Source organism: Alosa sapidissima, chromosome 10 (assembly GCF_018492685.1).
Source record: "Alosa sapidissima isolate fAloSap1 chromosome 10, fAloSap1.pri, whole genome shotgun sequence".
In the NCBI taxonomy this organism is placed as follows: Eukaryota; Metazoa; Chordata; class Actinopteri; order Clupeiformes; family Clupeidae; genus Alosa; species Alosa sapidissima.
This window is the reverse complement of record NC_055966.1, coordinates 22649570-22672785: the sequence shown is the minus strand read 5'-3', so window position 1 is coordinate 22672785 and position 23216 is coordinate 22649570. Positions and strand designations below refer to the sequence as shown.

Here is a 23216-nt window from a genome sequence, read left to right as displayed (position 1 = left end):
AGTGCTAGCTGACTCCAAGTTCAATTTGCAAGAAATTCAACAGATGTAATGAATGAATTTCTTTTAACAGCTCCTGCAGCGCCTCCTAGAGGACAGGAAGCCCAGCATGGATACGATGATGTCGGAAGGCCCGCTCCTGGCCGAGGGCCTTGAGGGAGAAGACGGGGAGAAAACCAGACAGAAACTCTCCAGCCTGCAGCTCAAATGGGATGCCTTGCGTCTGGGTGCCGAGAACAGGTCTGGGCTCGATATCTCGACATCCCGACATTGTCCAATCCAATTTCAGGCTGGCTACTGCTGGTGTGATATGGGGGCTAATTAGCGATTATGTTGCTTTGCGAAACGATTGGTTGCATTTGTAGGCGGGCGAGTCTGGAGCTCATCCTGCCCAGAGCCCAGCTGTTCCAGGAGAGCAGTGACCAGCTGCAGGTATGGCTGATATCGGTGGAGCAGGACCTGGCCGAGCTGCGCACCGCCGAGAGAGGGATGCTCCATCTGCAGGAGGCCACAGAGCAGGCCAAGGTAAGGGTGGAGGAGGAGACAGGCATGTCTGCCATACAGTGGAATATAATGGAGGCACTGATCTAAATAGATGGGGTGTTTGTATGTGGTGTAATATTTTGGTATGTAATAAAATAAAACAAAATAAGATCAAAAGTGCAACTTTTTTCCCTGTTGTATGTATGTATTTATTTATTTATTTATCCATCCATCTCTGATTTCTGTTGTTTTATTTTACAGGCTGTACAGGATCAAATCAAGTCCAAAAATGTTGATTTGTTGAATCTGCAACAGAATAGCCATGATCTTATGGAGAGGGTTTCAGGTAGGTCTGCTTTATAAATTTCTTACCTCTTTTCTGTTATTCAAATGTTATTCTGTTATACCCACTGACACTGACATCCTGTATACGACATGCACAGGCAGATGCATAGATTGACCAGTACACCAAAGAATTTTGTATGTGTTATTGTCACAAGCAGATGGATAGATTGACCAGTACACCAAAGACTTGTGCATGTGTTATTGTCCTCATGTCCACTGCTCTCTGCCTTCACCCGCTCAGACGAGGAGTCCCAGCTGGTGCAGGAGCGCGTGGACGGCCTGAGGATCCGCTACTCGGTGCTGAGTCTGAGCAGCGTGGACGTGCTGCAGAGGCTGGAGCAGGCCCTGGAGGCCTCCAGCCGCTGCACCTCCAGCCAGGAGGACCTCCACCTGTGGCTGGGCCGCATCGAGAGGGAGCTGCTGGGGGCCGGCAGCCAGGCTGCTCTGGGGGCCGGAGACGCAGCGCTGTGTGCTGCCGAGAGACAGAGGGTGAGGAGCTGAAACTCAGAATGAGACTACTCTTACAGCACTATAGTTTACCAGTTTAGTGTACTCCAACACTAAAATAGTATTCTTATAATATACTGTACTATATAGTTGCTGAGAATGAGACTACTCTCACAGCACTATAGTTTACCAGTTTAGTGTACTCCAACACTAAAAAAAACTAAAAACTAAAATTCTTATAATATACTGTACTATATATACTGTACTATATAGTTGCTGAGAATGAGACTACTATTACTGTGCAATAGCAATAATAATAAGTAATATAGCATTCCTAGAATACTTAATATTCTAAATCTAAATATCATAATATAATTATTATGATATTCATTCTTAGGAGAAATCTGTGTGATTTCTTTGTTTGTATGGCATATGCTGTGGCCTTGACTGGTGTGTTTTCTCTGTGTTAGTTGGAGCAGGCTGTAGAGAAGGAGATGGCCTGGTTTAGGGACACTGCCCGGGCCTTGGAGGATCTAAAGGCCATTACCCTGGACTCAGACCTCATCTCCTCTCAGCTCTACGAGCAAAAGGTGATTACAATGCATTAAGTCCTTTGCTTAATTCATTTACCTTCTTTTTAACCATTGTGTTATGCAAATAAGGTACAAGTATGTTTACTATTTTGCATAGTCTTGACACACCACATGCTCTTCTTGTTAGAGTTGGAGCTTCTATAATTGCTATTATCCAAAGTCACTTGACAAAAAAGGTCACCCACAATGTTTGTATAATACCATTCAACATTTTGACGGGTAGCATAGTTGTTTTCCTCAAGATTAAACATCTCTGGAATATAACATGAGATTTTAAATTGGATTACTTGCATCTCTTCACAGATCCTCTCAGTGGAAATCCTGCAGCATAGGTTCAACATCGAAAAGATGATGAAGATCTCTGAAATCCTACGAACCTACGGTGAAGAGGGGGAGACAGAGGGTCTCCAGGTACTATGTCTTACCTGTCACCAAAGAACACATAACCTTACAGTGGAGCCAAGTCTATGGCGTAGCGCCCATATGACGTAGCGCCCCTCATGTCTGACCTTTCACAAAAGAACACAGACCCTTAAGCTGTAGCCAAGTGTATGACGTAGCACCCCTCATGTCTGACCTTTCACAGAAGAACACAGACCCTTACACTGTAGCCAAGTGTATGACGTAGCACCCCTCATGTCTTACCTGTCACAAAAGAACAAAGACCCTTACACCGGGGCCAAGTGTACGATGACGCAGTGCCCGTCATTGAAGTGGCCGTGAGAAAGGCCGTGTTGGTTTAAGGGCTGGCTTGACCTTTGCTTCTCTCTCTCTCTCCCAGGTGCAGCTGGACGCCCTGCAGGAGCAGTGCCACGTCACCTCGGCCACCAGCTCCCACGTGGTGCTGCAGTTGGAGCACGCTCAGTCCCTCCTCGCCCAGTTTGCTGAGGGCCACGCCGAGGTGTTGCCATGGCTACGGGAAACCAAAGCCCTGGCCGACCAGCTCTCGCTGAGCACCATCAGCTACGAAGCTTTCAGGGAACAACAGGACCTCTTACAGGTGCGAGAGAGAGAGAGAGAGAAAGAGAGGGCTGGCCTGCTTCACTTCAAGGACCAGTGTTTTTTTTCCCTTCTTTTTTTAATCTCCCTTTCTACCTCTTTTGCTCTCCACAATGATGTCCTTTCATGTTCCCAAATCCACTCTACCTCTCCATTCACTTTGAAAACACACCGTGATTGTGCCGAGATTAAACAAAAGACCGAAATCTTTATTCATCTCACCGATGTATTACATGCACAATATCACAGGGCCACAGGATTATAGCCATAGCTTTGTTCTCATTACGCTTGAGAATAAGGAACATTTTGGCCTTGTGTTAGTGAATAAATTGAGTTTTTAATGATCTCATTTCAATGTCTATCACATTGATTCATTACAGCCCATCAAAACACCAACCATTTGACCAAGTTGAACACTGCATCCTAAATATTTATAAATGTTAGTCACTATTGCACTGTATAAAATGGTCACTGATCCCTGCTGCACTATACAAAATTAAGTGATTAATCTCAGATTTAGTGTCCTTTTAATGCTTTAATCATGCCTCCCTGTAGGGCCTAAGGGAGTCCATTGCGGAGCATAAGCCTGTGATAGCACGGCTGGGGATGCTGGCCAAGCGTCTGTCGGACCTGAACCCGGCCCAGGGCGAGGACCACTGCCGGCGAGCCAAAGAGGCTGAGGAGCAGCACCAGGCCATCAGGGAGCGGGTCAGAGAGGCGGCCAGTCTGCTGGAGGAGTCGCTGCCTCGCTTCACACAGGTGGAGCGCGCACACACACACACACCAACCGAGACACTATAGCACACACATGCTCATACAGTAGTAAGAATTATTCTTATGCACCACATGCAGACATAAAGCATCAAAATATAACATTATAACATTAAAATAGTATTTCAAATGATTAAATATAAGAAGATTAAACAAATGACATGGTATAAATCTGCAGCGTATTTCCAGTAAAGCTGTCATCTGTTGGGCAAACAAAATTTAATGGATACATTTTTTTTTGGCTAAGACCCTTCTCTCTTTCTCTCGTTGACACCCACAGCTGAACGAGCGGATGACGGTGATCGGGGAGAGCCTGGAGCGCCTGCGCAGCCGCATGCAGTCGGCGGCCGCGCTGCAGGGCCTGACGCCGCGCATCCGCGAGCAGCTGCAGGATAACAAGCAGACGCTGGCCGAGCTGTCCAAACTCGAGCTGGGCCTGGGCAGTGTGAGGAGTCAGGCGGACGAGCTGCTGGCCAACACGCAGGCGGCAGGACATGGCTCCATCGGCACAGGTGGAGCTCAGAGACAAGACAGCCATATTTGTTGTATTCATCAAATACGACACAAGACACACACAAGTTGTTTTTATCAAAGTGTTGCACTCACATCATATGTCTGCTTTACACCACGAGCACAGTTTGTCATACATTTTGACTATAATGCAATAATCCAAGTCAAGTCAGTGCTATATTACTAATACAATGAAACATCGCTTGGAATTTGGTTTTGTGTAATGCTCAGGGACAGAAAACACATACTCAGTTGCCTTGTGATGGTATATATTAGATTTTTATAAATATTAAATCTCATCTCAACCACATATTACTGTCCGACCACCAGCAATCCAGGAGAGAGTGTCCGGTCTGTCGCAGCTATGGCAGGAAGCCCAAACCCAGGCTCAGGAGAGGGAGCGCTGGCTCCTCAACCTCCTGGACCTCGCCGTGAAGTTCTGGAACGACGTGAGTGACGTCACGATCGGCCTGAACGATGCCCAGCAGGCAGTGCTGGACCTGAACGCCAGCAGGTCAGATTCAGAGACGATAAGGCAAAGCCTGGAGACCATGCAGGTACAGTGGACATCATACTCACCCATCCCAAGAACCACTCTTACTTTTTTCTTATCCTGTCTGGAATATGGTCATGTGGACATGACCATAGTGGACATGATTACATCTTATTCTATCTCTTCTCTTCTCTGCGTATCTTTTATCTTCTCTTCTCTTTTCCTCTCTTCTCCTCTCTTCTTTTCTCTTCTCTTCTCCATCATCAGACACTCCGAGAGGACATTGACGGCCTGCAGGGAGATCTTGACACCCTTGGCATACTTGGAATGGAGCTGATGTCGGCTTGTGGGGACACGGATAAGCCCGATGTTACAAAGAGCTTGGATGAGGTATGTGTTCCCATAAAAATGGCAAAAAATGAAAAAAAAAAAACTTACAGTTGAAAATGAAACCTAGTGATGAGTGTAAGTATGAATGTTCTATCTGGTGTTTCAGCTGTACAGCGTATGGAACAACCTGAGTAAGATCTGGACTGAGTGCCACAGCAAGCTGGAGGAATCACTACATATGGCTTTACATTACCAGGACACCATGCAGGTACTGTATGTGCTATCTGGAAATTATATTCTATGGTGTGTTACTGTATATAATCCTAAACTAACAGCCATGAAATGTATGATTTTCTTGACCATTTAATATAATCAATAGTGATTGACTTTGAATCTGTGATCATTTTCTGTCATCGTTCATTTTCTTATTTTGATTTAAAGCTTAAGACTCTGTTATGCATCAGACACGGTTAAAATGTTGCTGATATGTGGTTGAACGATTTGAAAAGCTTGACAATATGTGCAACAGGACACTTTGAAGCTACATTAGTCAACCGTATATGTTGTCATATTTTCCCTTCACTGCCTTCTGTCTTTGCCAAATAGAAGTCGCTTTTAATTTGAATGTGTTTGGCACAATAAAGGCCTAGGCACCCTGTGGTTAATGTGATGTGTATCTGACAGAATGCAATATTCTGCCAGTGGGCAACCGTCCTATGAATGATCTAGTCTATGAGCCATGCACTTTAGACCATGCTTGTGGAGTTGAGTCAACTTCCCTCCTTTATCCAAAAGCAAAACATTGCCTTCCTGCTTTGAATACAGATATAGGCAATATATTCAGAAATGTTTGCATTTCCTTTGCCCAAATTGCAAATGCATTCTATCAGTGTGCAATACCAAGAGGTATTACCTGTCATCTGCATGTAGGACCACACATGGTATGATGTACGAGGTTTGCGATGTGTAATCATTTGATGCCCTACAATAGATTACAATAATATAGTAATTCAGTAAATATATATATATTTTTTGTATACATTGTGACCTCATGACTTTTTGTTTGTGCCCTTTCAGGGGCTGTTTGAGTGGCTTAAGTCTGCAGAGCTGAGGTCTACAGAGGAGTTTCTGGTGGGATCTGACCTGGGATCAGTGAAAGACCAGCTTTGTGATTTGAAGGTAGGTTGACTTCAGAATTTAGAAATACACAAGCCATGAGACCATATAGAGATGGTGCTTGTCTCACCCTGTGCAACCATCCACAGGAATTCAAACGGGAGCTCTACCAGAAGAAGATTGAGATTGAGAGTCTGAACCATCGTTTTGTATGCCGCCTGTCTCCGGGCTCTGAGCGACCAGGGTCGGTCTCACCACTGTGTGACTTCCGTCAGCGCTGGGACAGCCTTGAGTCTGAGACCGTGAGCCGACAGGTGAGGTCACATCTCACAGAATGTCCCTAATGACATGCGCTTGTCCCATACCCAGTCCTTGTCAGTATTCAGTGTCAAAATATGTACATTTTTGAATTATTTACTAGAAGGTATTCATGAAATCACATCTCTCCAATCATAAATCTGTGACATCATTTTATTTTCACTTGGAAGAAAAACATTGTAAAAGTTTAATTGAAGTATCTCATTGTTGTCTCGAAAGGGGAAAGATCCCTTTTTCTCCTTGTAGCTACAGAAGTCTAATGTGTTGTGGATGTGTTGCGGTTGTGTTGTGAATGTGTTGCGGTTGTGTTGTTGATGTGTTGCGGTTGTGTTGTGAATGTGTTGGGGATGTGAATGTGTTGGGGATGTGTCATCGATGTGTTGTGGATGTGTTGTGGTTGTGTTGTGAATGTGTTGGTGATGTGTTATTAATGTGTTGGGATGTGTTAGATAGATAGATAGATAGATACTTTATTGATCCCCAGGGAAATTCAAGGTCTCAGCAGCATACAGACAACACATACACATTCTTTAACAGCAGAAAACGCAATTAAAGTATATAATATATATTAGAGTATATTGCAGCTGCAACACTATTATACTACTATATTGCAGCTGTTATTGATGTGTTGCGGTTGTGTTGTGGTTGTGTTATTGATGTGTTGCGTTTGTGTTGTGGATGTGTTGTAATAGTGTTGAGAATGTGTTGTGGTTGTTTGTGCTTACAGCACCAGCTGGAGTGTGCCTTGCTGGGTCTGGGTCAGTTCCAGAACACGCTGGACGAGCTCCACTCCTGGCTGTCTCGCACCGCCGAGCAGCTGCAAGGCCCCCGGCCCTTCAGTATAGACCTGCAGACCTGTGAGATCGAGCTGGCCAAGCACAAGGTATGGAGCATCAGTGCTGCTCTTTCCTGGCAGTTTTAACTTGCTATCTGCACAGAGAGAAAAATGAATGCTGGAGTGTATCAACACAGGCTCGATTTTGAGCTTAGAATAACCCTTTTAACCTTCTAACCAAGTTTTGGTAGAATTACATCTTCTCCTCTGATAGCTACATTGTTAATTTGATGCCCTTACTACTTCATGCTATCACACACAAAGGGCATCTGATCACATTCATCACTTCTGCAATTCTCTCTGCAATTTTCAACTAATTTTGGGTAATTTATCACAATTGGTCTGTTAAAGTTAATGTTGACTGGTATTTAATTAAAGTTTATCTAAAGCACCATTTGCAATGGCGGGTTCGCTGATGGGACCCAGGTTGACAGACTGGTTACCATAGCGCTACTCACACCCAAAAAACACATTGGTATGTGCGTCAGATACAGGCTACACATAGAATAATGGGTTACACTTTACTTGACAGTATCGACATAAGAGTGACATGACACTGTCATGAATGTGTCATAAACAAGTCATAAACGTTTATGACATAACGCTTCTGTCATTAAGTGTCATTCGTTTTTTGTCATAAAGTTAGGGTTAGGATTAGGGTTAGGGTTAGGTTTAGGGTTCATGTGTCATGACAGTGTCATGTGTTCATGACAGTGTCATGTCACTCTTATGTCGATACTGTCAAGTAAAGTGTTACCGGACAATGTATCAAAATGATCATGATAATCATCAGTCTGTGTTTAAGAGAACATCCTCCAGCGACAACGCTTTCTCTGTGTCCCTCCCAGGTGCTGCGGAATGACGTGATGTCCCACGTACACACGGTGGAGCAGCTGAACCAGGCTGGCCGAGGTCTGCTGGAGGCCGGCTCAGGGGACAGTCCCCACGGCCTGCAGCCTCGTCTGGAGGGCCTGAACGAGCGCTGGGAGTTTGTGCGCTGCGAGACCGAGCGCCGGCAGCTGGAGCTGGAGAACAACCTCAGCCAGGTGGGGCCTCATACATGCGTTATATACACAGGAAAAAAACAGACAGACACACATAGATAATCACATGCAGAAACTGACACTTGGAGACATGGCCATACTCTTGTGTTAATCTGTTCATCATCCTCAGGTCCAAGATGTTACCATGGAGATCCAGGACCTGCTGCAGTGGCTGGAGAATACGGATCTGAGGTTATCCTCCAGTAAGATGGTGTGGGGAATGCCAGATTCAGCCAATGAGAGGCTCAATGCACATATGGTAATTCCAGTTCCACTGATTGTATTTTTTTTTTCAATGATGTAAAAGGCTGGGTTTTAGAAAACACTTGAATGTGATGCTTGTTCATTCCATGAATTCATGTAACCGCTAAGCATTGGTTGGTCACTCTACTCATTGGTTCAAAATGAATGGACAAATGGTTGATCATTAATACTGTGGAGGACTTCTGTAATGCTGCTTACTATACATTTTCTAGCTATGCTCTTTGCCTATTAGACCAAAAATCCAACATGGTCTAGTCCTGCTAAAGTTTGATGGTCTTTCTCTATCTCTTCCCTTTTAGGAGCTGTGTACTGAGATGGAGTCTAAGATGCATGCCTACACAAATGTGAGGAATGCTATCCACAGGATGTTGGAAGCGAGCGATGTGGCCCGAGGTTCAAGCACAGAGCACAGTGTGTGCATCCTAGAGCAGAAATGGAACACTGTGTATGCGAAAATGCAAGAACGCAAGGTCAGTGGGATTGCACTGAAGGCTGTTTCTTCTCAGCCACAACAACACTAGAATATTCAAAAGCATGTGGGTCAAGATGTCCTGTTAAGAGATATATGATGTACCCGTCTGGTTCCAACAATGTATACGTTGTTTTTGCACTATTCTAACTATTCTCTAGGTTTACATGATTTTCAAGTCATTGCATTCTGTTTCATTTACATTTTACACAGTGTCCTCGACTCCCAACGTTTTTGGAAACAGAGTTGTACCATAATGAAATATACATTGCTGGTGTACTGTATGATATTGTGAACAATCTGCAAGTAGCCTACAGTATTTTATATAAGCCTATGATATTGTAAGAACTCTTCTACTTGAATATTTGCGATGCATTGGGTGGCTCAGCCAACAAACATTAAGCAGCGCCATCTAGGGAAATGGAGAATTGCAGCAATTACAATACTTTGGCCCTGTCAGACACCAAACAGGACGAGGACCACAATTGCGTCACGTTCAAAAGTTTATTTAAGGGTTGGGGGTTTCAGGGGTTCCGGGGGGGGTACAGGAGTTCCAAGAGTCTGCGTGTGTGTGTTCCCCCAGTAGCCGAACAGCGAAGGCAGGAGCTGGATGATCCGGGAAGTCCTGGGGGAAACACACACACAACAGCAATTGAAACGAAGCAGCAGTACAGTCAAGGACTAGGCGGTATTCGTAGAAGAGGGACGGAAGGCAGGTCAAGATTACCGGGGCTGGAGAACACAGAAGTAGTCGAGCGGGTCCGGGATCACAGGCAAAGAGTCAGAGGCGTTTTCAATAAACAGGCAGGTAACTGGTGCTGGTTGCAGACGATCTGACAAGTGTGGACTGAAAAGCAAGGCTTTATATAGAGGGCATGATGAGTGGTGAATGCAGTGCAGCTGGTAGGTAACGAGGGTGAGGCAGAGCAGAGCAGGAACAGGTGGAGGTCATCAGGCTTCAATCAGCACGTGTTACCAGGCAGAGAGAGAGCTCATGACAGAACCCCCCCCCTAAGGGACGGCCCCAGAAGTCCCCAAGAGTGACACCACGTCGGGAGGGCGGAGGGGAGCCGGTGGAGGGCTAGAATTCCTCCGAGCGGTCCGAGTGAACATCCTCATCCTCGGAGGGAGCTGGAGGGTCGTGGACAGAAGACGGGACAGGTACCGAGACAGGGTCAGGGTCAGGCACATGACAGGAAGCCGGGCGGGCAGGACGGTTAGGGACCCCTCTGGGGCGGCCCCTACGGATTGCAGGTTGATCAGGATGCAGACGGTGGAAGTCGGCGATGAGTGTCCGGTCCACAATCCGACTGGCTGGCACCCAGGTTCTCTCCTCAGGTCCATAGCCCTCCCAGTCGACGAGATACTGGAGGCCCCTACCTCGCCGTCTGGACCGAAGCAGGCGTCGAACGGTGTACACCAGCCCACCGTCAACGAGGCGAGGAGGAGGAGGAGGAAGCGGCACGGGGACCAGCGGGCTTTCATGCGTCGGCTTGACTTTTGAAACATGGAAAGTAGGGTGCACCCTCATGGAGGTTGGCAACTGGAGCCGGACTGCGGTTGGGCTGATGACCCTCTGGATAGGGAACGGGCCGAGGAATCGAGGTGCCAGTTTACGCGATTCCACCCGCAGTGGGAGATCCTTGGCTGACAGCCACACCTTCTGGCCAACACGGTAGGCGGGTGCCGGCGATCTTCGGCGGTTAGCCCCAGTGGCATAGCTGACAGCTGACTTGAGTAGCGTGGCACGAGCTTGTGACCAGGTACGACGGCAACGGCGGGCATAGGCGAGGGCAGACGGGCAGGACACATCTCCTTCCTGGCTGGGGAACAGGGGGGGCTGGTAGCCATACACACACTGGAAAGGTGACATACCAGTGGCAGAGCAGGTGAGGGAGTTGTGAGCATACTCTATCCACATCAGTTGTTGTGCCCAAGCCTGGGGTTTGCGAGAAACCATGCACCGCAGCGCCTTCTCCAGCTCCTGGTTTGCCCGCTCGGATTGACCATTGGACTGGGGGTGGAACCCAGAGGTGAGACTCACTGTGGCCCCTAGAAGACGGCAGAACTCCTTCCAGAATGTAGAGGTAAATTGCGGGCCTCGGTCAGAGACAACATCCCTGGGCAGCCCGTGTAGACGGAAGACATGATCAAGAACAGCCTGGGCAGTCTCTCTGGCAGATGGCAGTTTAGGGAGGGGAATGAAGTGTGCCATCTTGCTAAACCGGTCAACCACAGTGAGAATGACAGTCATCCCACCTGATGGTGGGAGGCCAGTTACAAAGTCCAAGGAGACGTGGGACCAGGGTCGTGTGGGCACAGGCAAGGGCTGGAGTAAACCAGCGGGGGGCCGAGTGGAGGACTTGTTCTGATTGCAGGTGGGGCAGGCACGGACGAATTCTCGGACATCCCTTCTCAAAGACGACCACCAAAAGCGCTGGGCAAGGAGATGGCAGGTGCGGGCGGAGCCCGGGTGGCAGGCAAGGCGGGAGTTGTGTCCCCACTGTATGACCCGGGACCTCAAATTATCTGGGACGAAGAGACGACCGTCTGGGCATGCACTGGGACTGGGATGGTCACGGAGGGCCTCTTGAATTTCCTCCTCGATATCCCAGGTCAGGGCAGCTACGACGCAGGGATCGGGCAGAATTGATGCAGGTTCCTGGGAAGGGGCGTCATCCTTATGAAACTGACGGGAGAGAGCGTCCGGCTTGGTGTTCCGAGAACCTGGGCGGTATGACAGGGTGAAGTTGAATCTGGTGAAAAACAAGGCCCAGCGGGACTGTCTGGGGTTAAGACGTTTGGCATTGCGGATGTATTCGAGGTTTTTGTGATCGGTCCAGACCAGGAACGGAACTGTGGACCCCTCCAGCCAGTGACGCCACTCCTCCAGGGCAAGCTTGACAGCCAACAGCTCACGGTTTCCAACATCATAATTGCGCTCTGCAGGTGAAAGCCGGCGAGAGAAAAATGCACAGGGGTGCAACTTGTTGTCCTCCTCTGCCCGTTGAGAGAGTATGGCCCCGACTCCCACGTCTGAGGCATCCACCTCGACAACGAACTGCCGGTCTGAATCCGGCATCTGGAGGATGGGGGCAGTGGTGAACCGGGCCTTGAGGGTATGAAAGGCTGTGTTGGCCTCTGGGGTCCAGGAAAAGGGGTGTTTGATGCTGGTCAGAGCTGTGAGGGGAGCGGCGACAGAGCTGTAGTTCCGGATGAATTTCCGGTAGAAATTGGCAAAACCGAGGAATTGCTGCAGCTTCTTCCTATTCCCCGGAACTGGCCAGGAGGTAACTGCCGAGACCTTTGCGGGGTCCATCTGGATATTGCCTTCAGCGACGATGTATCCCAGGAATGACACAGTCTGAGCATGGAACTCGCATTTCTCCGCCTTGACATAGAGAGAGTTCTCCAGGAGCCGTCGAAGAACCAGCTGGACATGACGGGTGTGTTCGGACAGAGTTCTGGAGAAAATTAAGATGTCGTCCAGGTACACGAAGACGAATTTATTCAGCATGTCCCGCAGCACATCATTCACCAGCGCCTGGAATACCGCTGGGGCGTTGGTGAGGCCAAATGGCATTACCAGGTACTCATAATGGCCGGTGTGGGTGTTGAATGCTGTCTTCCACTCGTCACCCTCCCTTACTCGCACTAGGTGGTAAGCATTTCTAAGGTCCAGTTTGGTGAAAATAGTGGATCCCTGGAGCAACTCAAAAGCAGAGGTGAGTAAAGGCAGAGGGTACCGGTTCTTCACTGTGACATCATTCAGACCTCGATAATCAATGCAGGGGCGAAGAGAACCATCTTTCTTTCCCACAAAGAAGAACCCGGCACCAGCAGGAGAGGAAGACGGGCGGATGAGTCCAGCTGCCAGGGAGTCCCTGATGTAATCCTCCATAGTTTTTCTTTCAGGAGGGGATAGTGAGTAGAGGTGACCTTTGGGTGGAGCAGTCCCAGGGAGGAGATCAATGGCACAGTCGTACGGACGGTGTGGGGGCAGAGATGTGGCTTTGGTCTTGTTGAACACCTCTCGGAGGCCATGGTAACATTCAGGGACATTAGAAATGTCGTGGGCAATGCTGGGGGGTACTGAGCCAGGGGGCAGCGAGGCAGCACGCAAACAGGTCAGGTGGCAGGCATTTCCCCACTCTTTCACAGTTCCGGAGGCCCAATCGAGGTGAGGATTGTGGAGACGGAGCCAAGGGTAGCCCAGGATTAGGGGTTGGCCTGGAGAGCTGAGCAGGTGGAAGCGGATGGTCTCTCGGTGGTTTCCTGACACCATCATTGAGATGGGGGCTGTGATGCTGGTAACTGTGCCAATTGCGTGACCGTCCAGGGCCCGGGCTGGAACAGGAGTGGACAAGCGATGGCTTTCCAAGCCCAGCTGACGAGCAAGTCCTGTGTCAATAATGTTTGCTTCTGCGCCAGAGTCCACCAGGGCTGCCAGGGTGTGGGTGGAATCAGACAGGTGAAGACAGACTTGGATGAGGGGTTTACGGCTGATGGAGGGCTGAATGTTCATTGAGCTCATCCGGATTCCTCCTACATCTGGTGAGCTCCGGCTTTTGCTGGACAGGTGGCGACTCGATGACCATCACCACCACAGTACAGGCACAAGTTGGAGGTGATGCGTCGCTGGCGCTCTGCAGGGGTTAGGGAGGTGCGGCCGATCTCCATCGGTTCAGACTGGTCCGGCTGGCTAGATGGTGTGGCAGGTGCGGACAGAAGGGCAGTTGGGACACTCCGTGTGCTGGTGGATGGACTCTGGCGCCCTCTCTCATGACGGCGGGCCTGGATCCTGCGGTCGATGCGGACAGCCAGAGCAATGGCTTCATCAAGAGTGGGGGGTTGATCATGGGAAACCAGCTCGTCCTTTATGTAGTCCGCCAGGCTGTGGAGGAAAGCATCCACCAATGCTTCCATGTTCCAGGAGCTCCGACTTGCCACGGTTCGAAAGTCGATGGAGTAATCCGCAACAGTCCTTCTGCCTTGGCGAATACTCATCAGGATCCGAGATGCCTCGGCTATTGTGGATTCCAAATCGAATACCTTGAGCATCTCCTCTGCGAATAGGTTGAAGGTTGCACATGCTGGGGTCTGGCGCTCGAACTCCGCCGTTCCCCAGAGTCGAGCTCGGCCCGTCAGGTGAGTGATCACGTAACCGACCCTCGCCCCTTCAGTGGCAAAAGTCCTGGGTTGCAGGGTAAACTGGACACGGCAGCTCGTCAGGAACGCCCGTACCTGGGTTGGGTCGCCGCTGAACCGCTCTGGATTGCCGATCCTGGGTTCTGGGGCTCCGGCAGCCACGGTAGCAGTGGACTGGGCAGGAGACTCGGGTGCTGGGCCGGTGAGCAGGCTGGCTGGGGCTGGGCCGGTGGGAGCAGGCAGAGGAGAAAGGTTGGTGAGAAGTTGAATGATCATTGCAAGTTGTTGCTGTTGCTGCTGGAACTGCTGACGCTGGCTCAAGCCGGCTTGAAGTAGGGAGGCAATGTCAGCAGTGTTGCGGTTTACCTCTCTCTCTGTCTCTTCCAGGCGTTGCATGGCGGTGGGTGGTTCTGGTTCGTCGGTTTCCATGCTGGTTCGACCGTGCGCTGGGTCCATGTTTGGTCAGATCGTACTGTCAGACACCAAACAGGACGAGGACCACAATTGCGTCACGTTCAAAAGTTTATTTAAGGGTTGGGGGTTTCAGGGGTTCCGGGGGGGGTACAGGAGTTCCAAGAGTCTGCGTGTGTGTGTTCCCCCAGTAGCCGAACAGCGAAGGCAGGAGCTGGATGATCCGGGAAGTCCTGGGGGAAACACACACACAACAGCAATTGAAACGAAGCAGCAGTACAGTCAAGGACTAGGCGGTATTCGTAGAAGAGGGACGGAAGGCAGGTCAAGATTACCGGGGCTGGAGAACACAGAAGTAGTCGAGCGGGTCCGGGATCACAGGCAAAGAGTCAGAGGCGTTTTCAATAAACAGGCAGGTAACTGGTGCTGGTTGCAGACGATCTGACAAGTGTGGACTGAAAAGCAAGGCTTTATATAGAGGGCATGATGAGTGGTGAATGCAGTGCAGCTGGTAGGTAACGAGGGTGAGGCAGAGCAGAGCAGGAACAGGTGGAGGTCATCAGGCTTCAATCAGCACGTGTTACCAGGCAGAGAGAGAGCTCATGACAGGCCCTGTGCATTTTAGGTGGGCTACACATAGTTAACTGAACTTGGGCTTTTGCTGGTTCTTGTCTACCAGGCTAAGTTAACAGAGGGACTGAGTTTGGCTAAAGAGTTCAACAGTAATGTGCAAGACCTGCTGAACAAAATGGCCAAGTGTGAGGACTCTATTGGATATTTATCATCTCCGAGCTTTGTCCTGGACACCATCTGTGGCCAGCTTCTGGATCATAAGGTGAATACAAGAGTGAGTGAGTGAGTGAGTGAGTGAGTGAGTGAGTGAGTGAGTGAGTGAGTGAGTGAGTGAGTGAGTGAGTGAGTGAGTGAGTGAGTGAGTGAGTGAGTGAGTGAGTGAGTGAGTGAGTGAGTGAGTGAGTGAGTGAGTGAGTGAGTGAGTGAGTGAGTGAGTGAGTGAGTGAGTGAGTGAGTGAGTGAGTGAGTGAGTGAGTGAGTGAGTGAGTGAGTGAGTGAGTGAGTGAGTGAGTGAGTGAGTGAGTGAGTGAGTGAGTGAGTGAGTGAGTGAGTGAGTGAGTGAGTGAGTGAGTGAGTGAGTGAGTGAGTGAGTGAGTGAGTGAGTGAGTGAGTGAGTGAGTGAGTGAGTGAGTGAGTGAGTGAGTGAGTGAGTGAGTGAGTGAGTGAGTGAGTGAGTGAGTGAGTGAGTGAGTGAGTGAGTGAGTGAGTGAGTGAGTGAGTGAGTGAGTGAGTGAGTGAGTGAGTGAGTGAGTGAGTGAGTGAGTGAGTGAGTGAGTGAGTGAGTGAGTGAGTGAGTGAGTGAGTGAGTGAGTGAGTGAGTGAGTGAGTGAGTGAGTGAGTGAGTGAGTGAGTGAGTGAGTGAGTGAGTGAGTGAGTGAGTGAGTGAGTGAGTGAGTGAGTGAGTGAGTGAGTGAGTGAGTGAGTGAGTGAGTGAGTGAGTGAGTGAGTGAGTGAGTGAGTGAGTGAGTGAGTGAGTGAGTGAGTGAGTGAGTGAGTGAGTGAGTGAGTGAGTGAGTGAGTGAGTGAGTGAGTGAGTGAGTGAGTGAGTGAGTGAGTGAGTGAGTGAGTGAGTGAGTGAGTGAGTGAGTGAGTGAGTGAGTGAGTGAGTGAGTGAGTGAGTGAGTGAGTGAGTGAGTGAGTGAGTGAGTGAGTGAGTGAGTGAGTGAGTGAGTGAGTGAGTGAGTGAGTGAGTGAGTGAGTGAGTGAGTGAGTGAGTGAGTGAGTGAGTGAGTGAGTGAGTGAGTGAGTGAGTGAGTGAGTGAGTGAGTGAGTGAGTGAGTGAGTGAGTGAGTGAGTGAGTGAGTGAGTGAGTGAGTGAGTGAGTGAGTGAGTGAGTGAGTGAGTGAGTGAGTGAGTGAGTGAGTGAGTGAGTGAGTGAGTGAGTGAGTGAGTGAGTGAGTGAGTGAGTGAGTGAGTGAGTGAGTGAGTGAGTGAGTGAGTGAGTGAGTGAGTGAGTGAGTGAGTGAGTGAGTGAGTGAGTGAGTGAGTGAGTGAGTGAGTGAGTGAGTGAGTGAGTGAGTGAGTGAGTGAGTGAGTGAGTGAGTGAGTGAGTGAGTGAGTGAGTGAGTGAGTGAGTGAGTGAGTGAGTGAGTGAGTGAGTGAGTGAGTGAGTGAGTGAGTGAGTGAGTGAGTGAGTGAGTGAGTGAGTGAGTGAGTGAGTGAGTGAGTGAGTGAGTGAGTGAGTGAGTGAGTGAGTGAGTGAGTGAGTGAGTGAGTGAGTGAGTGAGTGAGTGAGTGAGTGAGTGAGTGAGTGAGTGAGTGAGTGAGTGAGTGAGTGAGTGAGTGAGTGAGTGAGTGAGTGAGTGAGTGAGTGAGTGAGTGAGTGAGTGAGTGAGTGAGTGAGTGAGTGAGTGAGTGAGTGAGTGAGTGAGTGAGTGAGTGAGTGAGTGAGTGAGTGAGTGAGTGAGTGAGTGAGTGAGTGAGTGAGTGAGTGAGTGAGTGAGTGAGTGAGTGAGTGAGTGAGTGAGTGAGTGAGTGAGTGAGTGAGTGAGTGAGTGAGTGAGTGAGTGAGTGAGTGAGTGAGTGAGAGAGATGAGATGAGATGAGAGTGAGTGAGTGAGTGAGTGAGTGAGTGAGTGAGTGAGTGAGTGAGTGAGTGAGTGAGTGAGGCTATATATGTAAATGATTAAGTTAATGGGTAAGTGATGCAATGTTATGCAGAGAGAGTGAAAGAGGGGAAAATCTGTGTGTGTGTGTGTGTGTGTGTGTGTGTGTGTGTGTGTGTGTGTGTGTGTTATACAGTGAGATTAACCTAATCCTCGTCCAACTATTCTGTATGCACCATAACCCAGGTGCTGGTGAGCGAGGTGCACTCATATGGAGAGAGGAAGACAGCCATGGAGAACGCGGCGTCCAAGCTCACTGAGCTCAGTAGGAAGGAGGACTGTGATGTGGTGCAGAACCTGATCATGACGGTGCAGGACCGCTATAGGAAGCTGCACCAGCGCACTATGGAGAGGGGCAAGATGCTAGAGGAGGTCAAGAAGCAGGCCAAACAGGTACGACAGCAGACAAGCTTTAGGGAACGATCAGATAGGACGCGCTTTTGCCACTTATAAAACACAAGGTGCTCTATGTTTTCATAAAAACGTGGGCGCTTTTCCGCTTGGAGTTGAACTTTTTTTCAATTCGAGGCACTCGGGGTGCCTCCGCAAAGATGAGAGGTACAGCAGGAGCAAAAAACGTGAGGCACTCTGGGCGCATGAGTGGCGTGCAAAACGCCTCTTCACTGCATAAACTGCATCCTCTCTGATTGTTCTATCACATATACTGCCTGTCACTAATCACTATCGTAATGGTGTGGTTCTGCTTCAGCACTATGATTTGGTGCCCAACATTCTGTGTCAAGTTTTGCTGTTGATAATGACCAAGGGTTTCTGTTTGACAATGGGATAATGTATTGTTTAGTAACTTCACTTCCTGTTTGGCTTTGCAGTTTAATGAGTCATGGCACCTCCTGCTGGACTGGATGACGGAGGTGGAGCAGACTCTGGACACTCATAAGGAGATCGCCGTGTCCCATGAGGAAATCAAGGAGCAGCTCACACAGCAAAAGGCACAGCCTGCTCCATCCACTAACATACTATGAATATACTGCATTATATATATATAGCAGCATCTGTACCTGTGATTCAGCCTGTTCCATTCACACACATACTATGGATATATAGAAGCATCTGTACCTGTGATTTAGCCTGTTCCATCCACATACATACTATAGACATATAGCAGCATCTGTACCTGTAGTTCAGCCTGTTCCATCCTCACACATATAGAAGCATCTGTACCTGTGATTCAGCCTGTTCCACCCACACACATAATCTGGATGTGTAGAACCACCTGTAACTGTGATTCAGTAGAACTTAACAGAAATGCTGTATTTATGAACCTATTTAATCCCAGGTGAAGTATTTTTAGAAGTATAAAAGCTCAACATGGATTTTAGAGTATTATGAATGTATTTCATCCAAAGTGAGGTGCTTTAAGTACATGGCCTCTACTTCTTCTTGAATGTATATCAATTCAGTACTAAAAATATTTCTATTTTTACTGGTTTACTTGTAGGAATTCCAGAAGCTTCTGAGATCTAAACGGCCTATGTATGAGGCCACTCTGAAGAATGGACGGGCCCTACTGGAGAAATCTGTGACCGTAAAGGACAGGCAGCCCTTGGAGAATATGGTGTCTGAGCTCCGAGACTCGTGGGATACCATCACTGGGAAGTCCATGGAGAGGTCAGGAAATTCATGGCTCATTTTGAATGTTTTGATAGGTCATTCATTGATTTATAGGTCATTCATATTCATTTAGAATGTTTTATTATTTTATTCAGTACATTGAAATATGGTGAAAAAAAGATAAATTACATAAACGTAATTGTACATAATTACATAAACATAAATGTAACTTAAATGTAATCCATCTGCAGACAGCACAAGTTGGAGGAGGCTCTGCTGTTTTCAGGGAGGTTCAGTGATGCCCTGCAGGCTCTGAATGACTGGCTGTACCGGGCAGAGCCACAGCTTTCGGAAGATGTGCCAGTCAGGGGAGAGAAAGACATGGTCAATAATTTAATCGACAAGCACAAGGTGGGATCAATTACATTAACCACATTTTCAGTCTTTATGGTTAATTGACTGTCTATTATAAGGTAATGTGTAATGTGTAATGATCAAAATTTGATTAATTATTTGTGGTGCAACTACTAATAGTTTGCTGACTGTCCATAATTGGCAATAAAAAAAACATTAGGAAAGTTTAGTATTTTATAATTTCTTAATTTAGTAATTTTCTCATAGCATTGCTGAAAAATGTCATCTTAACTACACCATTAAGTGTCCAGTGAAAATGTCTAACGTCTCCTCTCCTCCCTTCTCATCTCTGCAGGTGTTCCAGAAGGAGCTGGGCAAGCGCGCAGGGTGCATCAGGACCCTGAAGCGTTCGGTGCGGGACCTGACGCGGGGCAGCACGGCCGACTCCCACTGGCTGCAGGAGCAGATGGAGGAGCTGGAGGTCCGCTGGGAGGCCGTGTGTAAACTGTCCGTCTCCAAACAGGCCCGGCTGGAGGAGGCTCTCAGACAGGTACACAACACAACACAACACAACAACGCTCAAATGTATAGTGCTAAACACCGCACAGAAGGATAAGCACCCCCTCCCTCCCCCTCCCTACTCTGAGCTGTCTTCTGTATTGAGAGAGATTCACTTTTGTCTTATTCTTGTTTCTCATAGGCAGAAGAGTTTGATACCAAAGTCCACTCTTTCCTGGACCAGCTAGCGGATGTGGAGAGGGCCCTCAAATACGGAGTGATCCCTGAGGAAGAGGATGCTCTCCTGGAGTTCTGTAAACAACACAGGGTGAGTAAGGATTTCACTATCATCTCAGTAACCAGGCAGAATGGTAGTAAGTTATGGCATGCTAGCCTGGAAACCAGCCCCAATTTAACCCCACCCACAGAATTTGAGATTGGGACATTCGGTCTGGACTTGCTCAATTGACAAGCCTCTATGAAAACTTGAGAATTGTGTGGACCAATCAAATCGTCCAGGCGGGCTTTATACAATAATGGACAGATGAGGATCGGTGCCTATTCATTCTCGTGACCTGAGTGCGCTTCGGTTGCAGCAGTAAAAAGCTAGAAGTTTATGTCACTGACATGGCTGTTGTACAAGATATTGACAGTACAATAACTTTAAATGAACTGAAAACAGTGATTAAGTTTTTGTCGAAGGGTGTGTTGGCTGTTCTCACAACAGCATTCACAGTAGGCTCTTTTGTTGCTCTGAGTGGTTTGGTTTCCCAATTGTATGTGCAGAGGCATTTTTTCCCCCGTATTGGTTGAAACATGCCCCATAATCACCTCCCAGTGCTCCGATTCCAGACTCAAATTCTGAATAGAACGTTGAGTATAGCTACGTCAGGCTATAGGCATGCAATATTTTGGTATGAACTGTTAGCAACTATTCAGATTTGTTTTAATGAGTATAAAGATTTGGAAAAGAAAAATAGTAGTTTCTTTTTTTTTTTTCAGGGTGGGTTGAAATGTTACTGTTATATTCCCTTTCCCCTTGTTCTGTAGGAGTCCATGAGTTCTCTGAGCTGCCAGGAGATGGAGCTAGAGTGCATCCGTACTCTGGGAGAAGAGATTCTATCCTCCTGTCACGCTGACTCTGTCATCACCATCAAGTCCTGGATCAGCGTCACCAAGACACGCTTTGAGGAGGTGAGCACAATAGAATTCAGAATCTGTGCTATGTCATTTGAGCATGCTTAGTAGGATTTTATTATAGTACCAACTGTGCTAAAGTTGTATCCACTTACCATGGATGCAAAACAGTCAATCATAGTGCTTTAAAACCCATTAAATATGATTATCTCACATGAAAGAACATGAGCAAGAAATACCATGCCGCATGTCCCTGTATGGATCTGAGGTGTATCCTGGTCTCTCAGGTCCAGTCATGGGCCCAGCAGCAGGGAGAGAGGATCCAGGGTGCCCTGTCCACCGTGGAGGCCGAGCGAGAGGAGGTGCAGAGACTGCTGGACTGGATCAACTCCGCTGAGGAGTCTCTCCACCTGCGGGACCAAGAGCCTCTGCCTGAGGACATGGAGCAGATGGAGGAGCTCATCACTCAACATGCGGTACTGACAGACATTACTAATCACACACAAAAGCATTGTGTTATAGTAGATAAACTGACCGACTATAAAGACAGACTCCAGTAGTTGATTACACTACTAAATCGCTTCTCTGTTCCTTTAAAGTATACAGTATATTCAGAGGTTTTTATTTCTACTAATCTTACACACTGTCTAAAGATCATAGATTATGAGCAAACTATCTGTGGACACTGTTATCAATAATGTATTGTCAAGGTTAGGGTTAGGGGTTGGGTTTGGCTTCGGTAAAGCTAAGATAAAGCAATAGTTCAAGACAAAAACACACTTCTAAACTTGTTAGTCTTTGCTGAGTAGCTTAACTCATTATAGCAATACAACAAGTGCCCCTGTTTAAATGGCACACGGTTGATCTGAGGGCTCTTTCACCCCTTCCTGTAGGTGTTCATGGAGGAGTTGAATCGTAAGGCACCCGAGGTTGAGAACGCCACAAGGTCCTGCAAACAGAAGCACATTCCTAAACAGCAGGCCTCCCCCAGTCGCAAGACGCCAACCAGTGAGTGAAAGTTCAACCAGCTTTCAGTTATATCCATTAGTATTCATAACGTAGCATCATGTCAGTTCATAGATGCTGTTTGTGTGTCATTGTACTTAGTCAAATGCAAGCTGTAAGTAACCTTTGGACAGAAACTGTTTCTAGTAAAGCCAAGATAATCGCTTCGTTTCCAAAGACCACAGTTAATCTCTTTTCCTCTCTCTCTCTCTCTCTCTCTCTCTCTCTCTCTCTCTCTCTCTCTCTGTGCGTTTTGACTTGTGCGGTTTGCAGGGAAAAGAGGTGCCCTGAAACCGCAGCCCTCCATCACACTGCCATTGGAGAACCTGGAGCCCCACACCCCTCATCTCTGTCAGCTGGTCAGCTGCTGGCGACAGCTCTGGCTACTCGCCCACACCAGACAAAACAAGCTGGACGAACACCAGCAGAGACTCAGAGAGGTGCCTAGATCCGCACATGAAACACTATATGTATTTGCACAGGCATTCACTTCTTTATGCAAATGGTGAGATAGAACTATTACTGTGAGTTATATACAGTATTAAGTCCTTAGTATCATCCTCTACAATCCATAGTGCAAGGACTGCTCAGAGACACTCCACTCGCTTATTCAAGGATTTTATTAAGGGTTTTAAAGCCTGTGTTGTGTGTTTGCTTGACATTTTGTATGTATTCTCTTATGAATTGTGTCTTTTGACCAGTTGGAGGAGTTTGCCAACTTTGACTTTAGTATGTGGCGCAAGCGCTATATTCAGTGGATCAGCCACATGAAGTCGCGTATCCTGGACGTCTTCCGTGGTATTGACAGGGATCAGGATGGCAGAATCAGCCAGAAGGAGTTCATCGACAGTGTTCTCGCCTCCAGTAAGCATTCTCTTATTTCAAAATGTGTGTGTGTGTGTGTGTGGGTGTGTGTGTGTGTGTGTGTGTGTGTGTGTGTGTGTGTGTGTGTGTGTGTGTGTGTGTGTGTGTGATTTATCTCAACAGAACTGTAGAGTAAACTGTTTATTTGTCATGTTTGTTTGTTCAGAATTCCCCACCAATGTACTGGAAATGAATGCCGTTGCCAACATCTTTGATCTCAACAACGATGGGTACATCGACTACTATGAGTTTGTGAGCGCTCTTCACCCAAGCAGAGATCCATACAGGCGGCCATTCGATGTAGACCAGATAAACGAAGAGGTATCGAAGATCATCATAGAGCACTCAACTATTTACCCACTCAAGAAAATGTGCAGCCATTACTACTGTGTAGTATATCAGATGCCCATTGGCATGTTCCTGTGTGTTTTATAGGTGAGCAGACAGGTGTCTCAGTGTAACTGCCCGAAGAGGTTCCAAGTGGAGCAAATAAGTGCCAATCGTTACAGGGTAGGTGAATTTTTGGGTGTTTTTTT

The 23216-nt window shown here is 47.8% G+C and overlaps 1 protein-coding gene across 3 annotated transcripts in view; it reads left to right on the top strand.

The window, feature by feature from the left end:
• macf1b (microtubule actin crosslinking factor 1b) overlaps window positions 1-23216 on the top strand; it is a 43398-nt gene that overhangs the window by 15807 nt on the left and 4375 nt on the right. For all 3 annotated transcript variants that reach the window (XM_042107830.1, XM_042107831.1, XM_042107829.1), the window contains 32 exons: window positions 71-237; window positions 363-522; window positions 742-826; window positions 1067-1314; window positions 1743-1862; window positions 2169-2276; window positions 2647-2865; window positions 3420-3623; window positions 3916-4147; window positions 4476-4702; window positions 4906-5028; window positions 5135-5236; window positions 6046-6147; window positions 6234-6398; window positions 7130-7285; window positions 8086-8283; window positions 8411-8539; window positions 8844-9014; window positions 15252-15407; window positions 17437-17643; window positions 18081-18200; window positions 18710-18879; window positions 19074-19233; window positions 19532-19726; window positions 19877-20002; window positions 20725-20868; window positions 21099-21287; window positions 21705-21819; window positions 22090-22256; window positions 22518-22680; window positions 22847-23001; window positions 23116-23190. In XM_042107830.1, the coding sequence (XP_041963764.1) occupies window positions 71-237; window positions 363-522; window positions 742-826; window positions 1067-1314; window positions 1743-1862; window positions 2169-2276; window positions 2647-2865; window positions 3420-3623; window positions 3916-4147; window positions 4476-4702; window positions 4906-5028; window positions 5135-5236; window positions 6046-6147; window positions 6234-6398; window positions 7130-7285; window positions 8086-8283; window positions 8411-8539; window positions 8844-9014; window positions 15252-15407; window positions 17437-17643; window positions 18081-18200; window positions 18710-18879; window positions 19074-19233; window positions 19532-19726; window positions 19877-20002; window positions 20725-20868; window positions 21099-21287; window positions 21705-21819; window positions 22090-22256; window positions 22518-22680; window positions 22847-23001; window positions 23116-23190 (5058 nt within the window). The remainder of the gene's footprint in view (window positions 1-70; window positions 238-362; window positions 523-741; window positions 827-1066; window positions 1315-1742; window positions 1863-2168; window positions 2277-2646; window positions 2866-3419; window positions 3624-3915; window positions 4148-4475; window positions 4703-4905; window positions 5029-5134; window positions 5237-6045; window positions 6148-6233; window positions 6399-7129; window positions 7286-8085; window positions 8284-8410; window positions 8540-8843; window positions 9015-15251; window positions 15408-17436; window positions 17644-18080; window positions 18201-18709; window positions 18880-19073; window positions 19234-19531; window positions 19727-19876; window positions 20003-20724; window positions 20869-21098; window positions 21288-21704; window positions 21820-22089; window positions 22257-22517; window positions 22681-22846; window positions 23002-23115; window positions 23191-23216) is intronic.